At 43.3% G+C, this 13,673-nt stretch overlaps 1 protein-coding gene across 5 annotated transcripts in view; it reads right to left on the reverse strand.

The window, feature by feature from the left end:
• Nucleotides 1–466: 466 nt before the first annotated feature.
• LOC100080465 (histone H4 transcription factor-like) overlaps nucleotides 467–13,673 on the reverse strand; it is a 33,011-nt gene continuing 19,804 nt past the window's right edge. For 3 of the 5 annotated variants that reach the window (XM_029083158.2, XM_029083157.1, XM_007667209.3), the window contains exon 9: nucleotides 11,506–13,459. In XM_029083158.2, the coding sequence (XP_028938991.1) occupies nucleotides 13,054–13,459 (406 nt within the window). In that variant the 3' untranslated portion in view covers nucleotides 11,506–13,053. Of the gene's footprint in view, nucleotides 697–9,222; nucleotides 9,329–11,505; nucleotides 13,460–13,673 lie in introns of those variants that run through there. The other 2 variants (XM_029083159.2, XM_007667210.3) reach the window with 2 other exon arrangements.

The raw sequence follows: 13,673 nt of genomic DNA on the forward strand, positions 1-13,673 counted from the left end.
GGGCAGGGAATGTGTCTGTTTACTGTTGTATTGTACTCTCCCAAGCACTTAGTACAGTGCTCTGCACATAATAAGTACTCAAAAAATACAACTGAATGAATAAAGTGAGTCAAAGTCCTTCATCCAAACTGTTCGGGATGCCAGGATCTGCCACAAGGGTGTACCACAGACCCATAGACCAAAATGGAATAATCCCCATATGGAAGGTATTTCCTAGGATCTCTAAACTGTAAGCTCGTTGTGGGCAGGAAACATGTCTATTAACTTGGTTATACTGTACTCTCTCAAGAACTTAGAATAGAGCTCTGCACACAGCAAACACTCAATAAACGGTCCTACTTCCAGAGGTTGCCACTTGTACCTTACTGCTGAAGTGACCACGACCAGAGGTGAGAAAATGGAGGAAGGTCAAGGTTTGCCCAGAGATTCTCACAGCAGACCCAGGAGGCAGGAAACACTTATGGAGTAAAGTAGTGGTGTTAGATCTATTCAAGATGGACACCTAAAGCAGGCTCAAACCCCTAGACAACCCCAGAATCGGCCTCCCCAGGGTTTTTGGACAGAGAATTCACCCAGGGCCCTCATTTGGATACCAACTCCTATGGCGTGGGTGAGCAGGTATGAGAGATGTTCCACTGCTTCCCTTGCAGAAACCAGGACATTTGGGCACTTCTCTGATCACGCCTCTGGGTACAACTGTTTTTTGAAAAAGAAAATGAATTTCTTGGCAAGGACTCATCTGAACTCATACATATATATGCATAAATACCTACAGCACTGATGTATAGATACTCTTATTATTCTATATTAAATCACTAATTTTATATTTAGATATAAATAAAAATAAACATAGGTGGGGCCTATGTTTGTGTGTGAATCTCTGTTCTTCCAAATCTACTGCACTGTAGTTTCCTAAGTACTTTGTACAGTGTCCCCCCCCCCAGTAAACACTCAATAAATACCACTATGTATTCAGGGGGTAAGGAGCCTACCCAGAGCCAGGAGGGCTGAAAAATAAACCTCTTCTCTCTTTTTGCTCAGAACCATTTCCTTCCATTTCTATATCTTTCCAATTGGCATATAACTGAGCGTGCTCCTCTGGGCTCTCAATCCTCATTTGAGGAGGTGAAAAGTGCAGAGCTCCTTGGATGACCTAATGTTCACGTGGAGTCCATTTTTCCTGTTCTTTTTCTCTCCCTTTGATTGTCACCCTCCCTATCACACAACTCACCTTCTAATCCACAGCTCCCCCGTTTTCCCGATTTGCTCAACTGATAATGAGGCATGCTGAACTTTATTCTTCATCTTTATGCAACCTCCTTACTACTGAATGGGACTACGAAGACAGGAATGTCTGTCCAGAGTGGAGGGATAATGGGCCCGTTTATCTTCCAGCGGTTTTGCCCAGACAAAACAACACTAAACTTGCAAGGGTCCCGCAAGCACAGACTAGCTCATTTTACCTAGTGCAGGAAAGTGCAGGGTGCGGGTGGGTGGGTGAGTCGTGGGAGACAAAATTTAGGGATTAGATCACTTTCTGTAATCTCGGTTCACCTACGGGGCCTGACAGGATAGGGGAGGGGGAAAAAAGGCTTCTAATCTGCTCCCTGCGGGGTTTATAATAATAAGGGAAAAAAACAGTAGTCTGGTTGATGGAAGGGCAACTATCTCCTAGACCACCCAGTACTTCTGACTTTGTCACGTTGAGGCAGTACTTGTTTTTAAAAGGAAGTAGGGGCAGAGGGATTTAAAACCGTAAGACAACAAAGATGTGCTAGAATAACATAAAAAGACCGAAAAATGTTGAAAACAGACATGGATCCATCTTCCCCTCAAACTTCACTCCCCACACTCCCTTCAAACCCCCCGCCAGGTTTTCTGGTTCTCACTCTCGGGCGCTACTTAGTATGTCAGTTCAGAGACAGGGCGAGGCAGCAGTGGAGGAGGGGAAAGACTTTTTGTTCCATAAATGTACAGGGTGTAGGTTCTCTGTAGTTGTTCCCATGCTCTAGCCTCTACCCTGAGCCCTACTCCTCCAGGCTAAGAGACTCTAATTTTACATTTCTGTGCTGCCTACAGCTACACCTTGCCTCCAGGAATGTTTGAATAGTTCACTTAGTTCACTTTTCCCAGCATTTGACATTAACAATGCTCAGCTTCACTCCTTGGCCCCTGCCTTCCCAGGGAGTTGGGGGTGGGGGGCGGGGGAGAAGAGGAAGGGGGTGGCGGTTGGTTCTACCCACGTTCTTCCCCTCCTACAAAAATTCATTTAAGAAACCCACTTCTGGCATGCCACTAGACTTTAAACTCCTTGAGGGCACAGGCTGTGGGGGCTCCCATTTACTGTACCTTTCCAGGTGCTTATTACAGTGCTCTGCACACAGTACAGCAAACAATGTGGTCTAGTAGATACAGCATGGGCCTAGGAGTCAGAAGGATCTAAGGATCTGGGTTCTAATCCCAGCTCTGTCACATGTCTGTTGTGTAACCTTGGGCAAGTCACTTAACTTCTCTGTTCCTCAGTGACCTCATCTGTAAAATGGGGATTAAGACTGTAAATCCCATGTGGGACATGAAGTGTGTCTAACCTGATTACCTTGTATCTACCCCAACACTTAGTACAAATGGCTGGCACATAGTAGGTGCTTAACAAAAACCAATTTTTTTTTTAATTTGATGGATGTGACCTCCCTTTGCTACTCTAACCACACCAGCACCAATCACTACATCTTTCACCACCTCCTGAGATGGGGGAAGGAGTCCTTAGCAAATGGTAGTCCTATTTAAGAGCACAGAATCTATTAAAAATAAATGCAGTGGCACCTTTCACATCTACCCCTCAAAAAATAAAGATGAAAGTTACTAAAACAACATTTCCTGGAAAAACAAAGGCAGTCCAAGCAGGGGGAGAAAAACAGACTCTCGGGAATTCCTGAAATACAACTGTACCATAAGCCCCTGACCTAAATTCCGTAACCTTCATATATATATATAAATATATATATATATAAAAGGGTCAGTAACTTAACAGTAAATGTAAAATATTTAAACAGTACTTAGTTGCGGCATTTATTAAGCACTGGTCCTACCACACAGCAGGCCAGTGGCAGAGCTGGGACTAGAACATAGTTTTCCTGAGCCTCAGTCCCATATTCTTCCCATTAGATCACTCTGGATTCCCATGGTCATCTTTCTCCCAGAGCTAGCAAGAGGATCTGGCCTCTCAGCTACCGAATAAGCTCACAGTGGCATCAGGAGCAAGTCATCATTGCTGGGTGCCCTACCAAATCCGTTTAGGCCCTTAAATGCTACTGGCTTGACCCCACTAGCTTTTGTGTGTGTGTGAATGTGTGTACGTGGTTATAGGGAGGAGGAGGAAGGGGAGGGGATAGAAGACACAGCCAGTTGTTCATTGACAAGTGTTAAACTCCTGAACAACTGTACTGGATGGGGCTAATGCCTCAATTTTAATTCTTAATCACACTAATTAACTGATTTCTAGGTGATTATAGTAATACTGATGTTATTTCACCAACGCAGGGTTCCTTCCCACCTGTAGTACCAGTAGCATATACTGGTCTGGAATGGATACTGGTCTCAAAGACCCAAGTCAAAAGAATGGAATTTGGTGACTTGGGCTATTTGGCCGCAAGGTTGAAATGAATATAAACGCTGATCTCCACTGTTGAAAGCTCCCTTTGTTCTTCTCGGGGCTAGAAATAGAACACATTTCATTCTCTGGACCAAACTGCCTGCCAGACTTCTCATTTTGAAAGTGGGGGCAAAAAGGGGGTTGGGATTTTAGCCTGGATATAGACTGGGAGGGAACAGGGTTCAGAGAGCTAACAAGGTCTCTCATCATTCTCAGTCCTTTCAAGCCTTGATGGGCAACACTCCAGTCCTTCTCCAAAATCTGGGATGGCCAAGTCCTAGACTCCCGCTCAAAAAGCCCCCATGGTGGTAAAGGTATTTATCGAGCATCCCTCCAAGTGCCATGAACTGCACTAAGCGCCACAGGAAGTACAACAGAAACCTAAGACACATTCCTTGCTCCCGAGAAGCGTACAGGGATGGACAAAAATCCCCTGTTCGGGCACAGAGAGGACAGCCTTGAGAGTGGGGAAAAACTCTGGGAGCCCAGCCATGGCAGCAGGAGGAGGTAGTTAACACAGCAGGTAAGTGAGGGAGCTATGGGGTGCTCAGCTCCCCAGAGTTCCAGCTACTGTTTCCATCTCCTCCAGCCCCAGGAAAGGGCAGTCGACTAGCTACACATTGGACGCCTAGAAGGAATCTATGGTGAGCCAGGGGTCGTAGAAGTGTGTGCTTGGTCATTGCTCCTGCTGTTCAGTAACTCTGTGTTAGATAGTAACACATGGTGATCCACATTCATTCATGTACCTGCCTCTCTGGCCGTGTGGGCATGTGTGGGCATGTGTGTATGTATGTGAGTGAGGGGTGACTGTCAGCCCTTTGTGGATGTCTTACTCTGTCTTTTCTATTTTGTTGCCCTTCCACAATCCTTGGATACCCAAAGCTGAATCAATCAATGGTAGTTATCGGAAGCTTATTGAGTGCATGACACTGTATTAAGCGCTTGGGAGAGTACAATACAACAGAGTTGGCAGACACGTTCTTCCACGAGCTCTGAAAAATCTGGTCACCTTATCCATTATCCCAGTTTTAATTTTTACTAACTTTTACAAAGTGCCTACAAAACGGTCTGCACAAGGCACTGGGGAAAATAATAAATTCAAGAAAATCAAGCCCTGCTCCTTCCCCCCAGGGATTTCACAACTTAACTGGGGGAGGATGGGCACAAATAACAATAGGAATATAATCAAAACAATAATGAAAATAAATTAATATTCAGCAATCCAAAACATCAACAGTAAACAAAGTAAACACTATGAAGGGATAAATTTTCTCATTTTTGAATAGCCAGCCTGGAGCGCCTTTCTCTCTACACCTGGGGAGAAATTAAACACCCATTTCATTTATTCTGATCCCACTCTTTGAACATACTTTAGCCTGCTTCTCTCACTACACTGTAAGTTCCTTGTGGTCAGGGAATGTGCTTTGGCTGTACTTTTTGAAGCTCTTCACACAGTGCACTGAAATCAGTGGGTTACTCAGTGGTATTTATTGAGTACTTGCTGTGTGCTGAGCACTATATTAAGTGTTTGAGAGAATACGATACAACAGAGTATCTGCCTGCTCACTGGCATTTACAAGTCTAGATCTACAGTTAGCTCTGTGCCAAATTCTAGGCTAAGCAATGGGGTAGATGCAGATTGGACACAGTCCCTGTCCCACATAGGGCTTCATAATCTAAGATGTAAAGTGCACAGGTATTCGATACTCTCTCCAAGCGCATATTACAGTGCTCTCTCTGCGCTAAACTTCTTTCCCATTTATGCTACGTGTGTGTCTGAAAGAAACCCAGTGCTGAGTATGAAGCCTACCAGGTGACTTAGGTCAGTGCTAGGTGTTAGTAGAAAGGGACACAGTGTAAACTCGGAGCAAATAACAACCAAACTCACTGGGGAATCTTCCTTTGTATCTACCCCGCCTGGACTCCTATCGTCCCAGGGTCCAAGTAATGAAAGATGTAAAATGGGATCCCATCCGGGGTTCTTCAGGCAACTAAGTAAACTGCAGGCACAAACCAGCCTCATGTGAGATCAGTGTCTGAGACAGACCTTAACCTCTGTTTATCGAGAAGCAGTGTGGCTTAGTGGATAGAGCATGGGCCTGGAAGTCAGAAGCACCTGGGTTCTAATCGTGGCTCTGCCACATGTCTGTGTGACCCGGGGCATGTCACTCAATGTCTCTGTGCCTCAGCTACCTCAACTGTAAATGAGGATTAAGAGTGTGAGCTCCGTGTGGGACAGGGACTGTATCCAACCTGATTGACTTGTATCTGCTCCAGGGGTTAGAACAGAGCTTGGCACATAGAAATACTTAACAAAACAGTAATAATTTTCAGATGAGAAACAGAGGCAATGAGAAGTTAAGGGACCCGTTCAAGGTCACACAGCGAGCAGGAGCACAGGTGGGATGAGAAGCCAAGAGTACACACTTCCAGCCCCATGCTCCTTCCACAAGTCCACACTGTCACCCTGGAACTACCATTAAACAGAATCACTTTTGAGTTTGCTATTCTCCTTGCACCAGTTCTCTTCTTTCAAAGCGAATCGTTCTTGCCCACCACGGATCTTACAATCCAAGTACCTACAAGTTACGGTACAGCTGGGATCTCTTCTATCACAATTCCCAATCTATATTCCCGGCCAAGTCTTTTCTTCTCAAAACAGCTAGGCGTAAAACTATTTTAGATGGGTTTTGTTTCTCACACACACCCAGTTTGGTGCCTTGGCCAAGTTATTTGCCTCGGGTGTCTTCCCTTGGTACCCATCTGCCACCTGTTGGCCCCATCTCCAAATAGCAGCTTCGATAGAGGACTAGTAGCCCAAAGCAAGAAGAGTAGCCAACTGCACCACACGAGCCAAGGTTATGAGCTTTAGAGGTGAGGCTTTTTTTTCTTTCCCCTCCAGTCAGCACTCACTGCCTTCCCCTCTGCACCTGCATCTTTAAGAAATATATGAAACAGAAAACCAGCCCCAGGCCCATCACCTGTAAATAGTATATAACAACGATGTTTATGAAACGCTTAACTAAGCTAAGCACCAATATAAGCACCGGGGTAGTCACCAGATAAGATGGGACACAGTCCCCTTCCCTAAAGAGGCCTATTATCAAAGAGGTAAGGAAGGAGCTTTCACAAATGGAAGCATAAAAGCAGAAGGAGCAGGTGCGTCAGGAAATTGACTGCAGCATGGCTATGAGAAGCAGCATGGCTTAGGGAAAGAGCACGGGCTTGGGAGTCAGAGGTCGTGGGTTCGAATCCCAGCTCTACCACTTGTCATCTGTGTGACTTTGGGCAAGTCACTTCACTTCTCTGTGCCTCAGTTACCTCACCTGTAAAATGGGGACTAAGATTGTGAGCTCCACGTGGGACAAGCTGATAACCTTGCATCTACCTCAGTGCTTAGAACAGTGCTTGGCACATAGTAAGCGCTTAACAAATACCATCATCATTATTACTTACTGGGGAAGCATCCAGAGGCAGTGTGTTCTAGTGGAAAGAACCCAAGTGCCTTAATTTCCATCAACCATCCCTCTTCTTACACTCCCTCGCACCCACCTCAGCTCCTCGCCACTCCCTTCTTGTGGCCCTCACCCTGCCCTGCCCTCCCTTGCCTTTTTTCCTGCTGCTCTACCAAAATTCTATCCTAGTGAATGCAAACTAAGAAAAGCATTAAAGGTAAATGTAGCTAAAAAAGAACCAGTAGGTCAGATATTAAAAACTTAAAAGTTACATTTGCCAAGACATCTCTTAGTTTAAGTGGTCCAGGTTTAAGCTTTTTGAGGGCAGGGGTCATACCTTTTCAATTCGGGATAGTTCCAAACGGAACACCCCCACTCCCTGAGGATCAAAACAATGAAGGTTGGAAGGATCAAGGGAGGAAAGATAAGAACAGATACAATTTCTGCCAATCATTTAGTTCATATCTGATCCAGCCTGCCACTTAAACAATACCTCTTACTCTCCTCCAAAAAATGTGTGCCAAAACCTACAGATAACTGTCATTACCTACAGAAAGGGAGACCTGTTTGGAGAACTGTCACATCTCAAACCACATCTCTTCCAAGAGGCCTTAATAATAATAATGTTAGTATTTGTTAAGCGCTTACTATGTGCCGAGCACTGTTCTAAGCGCTGGGGTAGACACAGGGGAATCAGGTTGTCCCACGTGGGGCTCACAGTCTTAATCCCCATTTTACAGATGAGGGAACTGAGGCACAGAGAAGTTAAGTGACTTGCCCACAGTCACACAGCCGACAAGTGGCAGAGCTGGGATTCGAACTCATGAGCCCTGACTCCAAAGCCCGTGCTCTTTCCACTGAGCCACGCTGCTTCTCTAACTAAGCCCTCATTTTCCCTACTCCCCCTCCCTTCTGCATTACCTACACACTTGGATCTATACCCTTTAGGCACAGGATACTCACTCTACCCTCAGGCCCACAGTCCTTATGTCTTGTCCTATGCTGTCGAGTCATCTCCAACCCATAGTGACTCCATGGACACATCTCTCCCAGACTGCCCCACTCTCCAACTGCAATCATTCTGGTCCTGTATCCATATACTTTTCTGGGTAAAAATACAGAAGTGGTTTACCACTGCCTTCTTCCGCAGTAGCCTAGTACCCAGTTCTTCAAGATGGGACTTTGTTAAAAAAAAAAAAAACAAAATTAAAAAACCTAATCATCATCATAGGGATTTTTACAAATTGATCCTTTATGTGCTAAAATTAAGGTGATATCCTTGAGCTATTTTAGTAAAGTTATTGAAAACTGCCATTTCAACTCATGCCTGTAAAAACACCCTTTAGGGCCTCGCTGATCTTCTTCAATTGTTGCTCATAGAGGCTAGAATGTTTTTCCCTTTTTGAAATACATATTTTAAATAAAGAAAGCATGTTCAATGGAAATCCAATTCCTAATAATGTGCTGTATGAAGTTATTTAAAGAAAAGTATCTTAGAGAAATGACTCATAAAACATGTGCTTGGTGGAAACGAATAGGTAAATGAATTCTAGAGAAAGCAGTAATTATACATGTTAAGCAATAAGACAAGACAGGGCAGGTTACTTGGCTGCAAGCAGTCACTGAGTGTATCTTTTAGAGCCAAGAAAAAAAGTCTAAGAATCAGCTACATAGGTAGTTAACTGTAGCCGAGTGCGCATGTAACTGTCTTTCCCTCTGCAACCATTTTTTTTTTTTTAGTCATGATACACTGGATTTGTTTTGCTCTTTCCATGAGAGATTGGTAGTTTTCTTGATTTTACTGTAAAAGCTCTTTACAGAAATGTACTATCACAACAGCTATGAACTAAGAGGAAAATGCTGATTGACAAGAACTCTGCAATTTCTGCCATGGCTCCTAGATGATCAATTACATTTAAATCCCAGATCTAAATCTCCTTATGGCGTGATTTCCAATGCCGGTGAATGCAAAATTGACGGTGTTTTTTTGGAAACAGATATCAAATAGCGGATGTTTATTCTGCTAAGGGACAAGAAACCCACATGTAAACCCACAGGGCAAACTCACAAACTCAAAATACTTACTTCATATATAAAATGGAAGAAAGCTCCAAATGAATAATAATGAACCTGTATTTCAAAACAGAGCTCAAAAACTAGATGTTTGCTTTCCAAATGCTTCTTCCCTACTGTTTTCAAGCATGCTCAGGTATTCCATATCCTAAAAAAAAAATAAAAACAAAAACTCCCTGGACCCCCAAGTTCCCTCCAGTTATTTTCCCCTCTTCCTCCTACCATTCCCATCCAAACTCCTTGAGCAAGTTGTCTACACCTACTGCTTCCACTTCCTCTCATCCAATTCCCTCCTTGACTCCCCTCCAATCTGGTTTCTATTCCCTTCATTCCTCAGGAACTACTCTAAAATCAACAATGACCACCCTCTTGTCAAATTCAACAACCTTTACTCCATCCTAATCCTTGCTGACTTTCAGCTCTCTCAGACATCGAGGGCCACCCCCATATCCTGCAAGAGGCCTTTTCCAACTAAGCCCTCATTTCCCTTTCTCCCTCTCCCCTCTCTATTGCCCATCCACTTGTATCTGTACCCTTTAAGCACTTGATATTCATCCCTCCTTCAGCCCCAAAGTACGTATCAGTAATCAATTTTAATGTCTGTCTCCCCCTCTAGACTGCAAGTTCCTGGTGGGAAGGGAACATGTCTCTAACTCTGTTGTACTGTACTTCCCCAAGCTTGTACACAGTAAATGTTCTGTACACAGTAGTGCTCTGTACACAGTAAATGCTCAATAAATACCAATGACTGATTGATAGCTACTTGTAGCAAGTTTTTCATCTTTCTTCTCATCATTTCCCTCTCTGGGGTAATCTGACAACCTCTGGTACATTTTCCAAAAATTTATATCACAACATTCATATTCATAAGTAATCTCTCACAAAATGAGAGTGATTTTTCTTTCCAGGTGGGCCATTTAATGTTTACATATAGCTAAAAGGGTCAGTCTAAGACTGGCAAGATACTGCGCATTCAGTTCTCCCGGTAACTAGGTACTACGTTCCTGACAAACCCTATTAATGTAAAAGTTGGGTGTCTTGGGCAGTGTCCTGCACAACCAATGCTTCCACTGTCACATTGTCTCCAGAGAGCCATGTTGTCAAAAGAATGTTCCCTAATTCCCTACCAGTACCCTATCTCAAATACGCTGGGAAAACGTTTACAGAGGAACTGCCTGTACTTTGAAAAATTAGACTTTACTACCTTTTAAACCATTTCTCCTGTCCTTGTCTGAGGCAGCTCCCTTTGCTTAACTGGAAACCCAGCACTTTTAGTTCTGGCTCTACTACATCCCTCCTATGTTACCTTAGTAAGTCACTGCTCTGGGCCTCAAGTTTCCTCATCTGTGTAATAAGAAGGTAGTTGCTCACCCTACTTCTAAAGTTGTGAGTCCCACATGGGATGGGGACTGTGCCCAGTCTGATTTTTATTTTTTATCAGCACTTGGCACATAGTAAACATTTGGTGGGCACCATCGTTATTATTTCAGGAAACGCTGATCCTGTCCAGTCCAAAGAAACACATTTGACAGCCTTTGTCTAAAAGATACAGGATTCCCACTGTAAGAAAGAAGTTGCTTTAATATTGTGTGCCTCTCCTCCCATTTCAAAGGCAGTGGTGTTTTTCCAGTATCTTAAGATGCCTTCTCTATGCTGTTCACGGCCCAGCTCCGCCCAGTAAAATGGGGATCAATTCAGGTTTGCTTTCAAATGTACCTTCACAATCCTCCAATGCCTGCTGCTTCAGCTACTATGCAACGAGTCTACCAACTCTGTTGTATAGTACTCTCCCAAGCACTTAGTACAGTGCTCTGCATACAGTAAGCACTCAATTAATTAATCAATGGTATTAATACCACTGACTGACATTGTTGTGGCTTCCTAGATATGGAAATAGTTGCCTTAAAGGTGAAGGTCTGTTCATTTTAACCTGGTTTGAACTAAAAGCTAAATTTGCTGATGGTACCCTAGGGAGTTCACCTGGAAACAGATCGCCAAAGCCACCTATCCCAAGGTAGATGAAAAAAGACCATCATTTAACATTACCAAAACTAAGGCATATCATCAAAAAGTGCTCAAAAGGCAAAAGCCAATCCCAGAAATTCTGATTCATTGTGAGGCACTACTGCAATGGAATATTTTCCACTCCAATACTAGTTACTTAGTAATTATATCGGGTAGTGGAGTGCTTTTGACAGGGCAAGGGAACTACTTTGAAATAATTCTAAACTGTTCATCACTAGTCTAAAAACATTTGGGATCTTTGATCTGCATACAGGTATTAAACACCTCAAATTGTATGGATTTAAAAATTATAACACATACTTCAAAACAGTTCATACATTTTATTAAACACGCCCTAAACTTTATATTAACAAAATTAATACATTTATGTATGGATGAACAAAGTACTTTTAGAACCACATTCATAAACTAAAAACTCAGTAGCTTGTGATGAAAATATGCTTAACTTCATATATTACCAGGTTTTATGAATGAAACTTCTATCACTATTTCTGCCTTGTCAAGAGTCGATCGAGTGTGTGGTTATTTTATGAGCATGCCACACCATAAATCCGAACGCAGGCCACCAGAAATGAATGCCTTCTCATTTAGAAAATGTCCATCTGAGTACTGAATGTGCTTATTTCACTGAATCATACCAGAACTCAAAACCTGGTAAGATGACTACAGCAGGAGAATTTTCAAATCACTGCACATGACTGGGCAGAAATTACACATGCATCCACACACAAATCTTTTCTAGATAGTTCTATTAAATTAAACAGGAAACAAGCTCGCAGAAAAACACTGGAAAGAACTTCTTTAATATCACATACAGCTAAAAGAATAAAGTTGCAACAGCAGGGAATCTAACTTTCACCCAAAAAGTCCCCCAGGGCAAGGGGACCTCCAAAAAGCCTCTCCCTATCACTAGCATTTTCATCTTCTTCTTTGGGCATGATCACACCTGGGCACAGTATCGGTGCCCCCAGCCCACGAGCCGCCTGTGGGATGGCAATAAGGGAGAATGGGTGTCGAATCAGATGCATCAGCACCTTCCTCCACAGTTGGTAGAGGCCCTTTTCCTTGGCTTGGTTGGAGGCCCAGATCTTACATTTACATCACTGGATAACAATCTACATGCAGCATAACATAATGGGTCAGATTCTGCCAGGAAAGAACTCAGGCACTCAGCACACTACACTGATGCCATTGGGCCTTGTGCCTAGCTGAATGCCATTGAAACTACCTTCCCAAACTGGGAATGGCCACAATGAGTTCTCAAGAGGATTTAGTGCAGTGATCTAGACACACACCCTTCCGCCCCTTTCCCACTCCAATCTTATTTATGTTACTGAATTGCGGGACAAGAAACTTAGAAGTCAGGAGAATAACTGGAGAAGGGGAGAAAGGAAGAAAGGTGGGTTGTTGCTTTTTCTTCCTCTCCCTGTCCTTAACATCCCAATCTGGACTCCCACTCAGAGCTGACTCCCTGATGCTGAAGAGGAGTTCAGTCAGTTCTCTAAGAATGCCTCAGTTATTTCACATAATCCATCCTTGCCCCGATTAATGAAAATTCAGGTTATAGCACCTTAATACCTTGACCTTCACCAGGTCCATGCACACCGCCAGCTCTTATGACATTTTATTCTATCCGGCAGTTGCAAACTGTCAGAACAAATAGCCCCGGAATTCCCTAACAACCTACTATCCAATGCGCACAGTGGAAAGACACATTGAGGAAGAGCTGATTGCAATTTATCACAAGTTACTGCACTCCTAGGGAATGTTATCCTCAACAAGATATGGAGTTTCTCTTAAAACAGACTAAGTTCTCTCCATAAGAGAGTGCTTTTTAAAATAGTCTTTCTAAAGAGCCATCTCAAATGTAAAGACCTGAATCATCTCCTCTATTTTTTCCTTTGCACCAAGTGTCATGGTTTCATCACACTCAGTGAAACATGAAGATTTTTCAAGAGCCATTGGATCATTCTGAAGCTCACAGTATACAGATTCCCTTAAAGAGGTCTCCACTTCTGGGGCTGGATTTTTTGCTGGAGCTTCTGAAAGAAGCGAAAAGGTAGAGGAATGCAGCCCCATAGATGAAATTCTTTCTTGGCAAGGGGCAGAGCTCTCCAGTAGTGAGCTAGTATTATTTTCGCCTACTGAGGCTTTCTTTGCTAACTTATGGTTTTCAAGACCCTGACTTAAGCCCAAGTTGAGTTGATAATTAGTTACATTCAAGCTCCAATATCCATCATCATCTTCTTTGTACCTTCAAAAACAAAAGACTATATCAAACCCATGAAACGTAAAAGGGAAACCATGAGAGTGGGTCCACTTTTACAGACTGATCAATCATATTTACTTAGCACTTACTGTGTGCAGAGCATTCATTCATTCAATCATATTTGTTGAGCGCTTACTGTGTGCAGAGCACTGTATTAAGCGCTTGGAATGTATAATTCGTCAACAGATAGAGACAATCC

The sequence above is a fragment of the Ornithorhynchus anatinus genome, chromosome 18 (assembly GCF_004115215.2).
Source record: "Ornithorhynchus anatinus isolate Pmale09 chromosome 18, mOrnAna1.pri.v4, whole genome shotgun sequence".
Classification (NCBI taxonomy): domain Eukaryota; kingdom Metazoa; phylum Chordata; class Mammalia; order Monotremata; family Ornithorhynchidae; genus Ornithorhynchus; species Ornithorhynchus anatinus.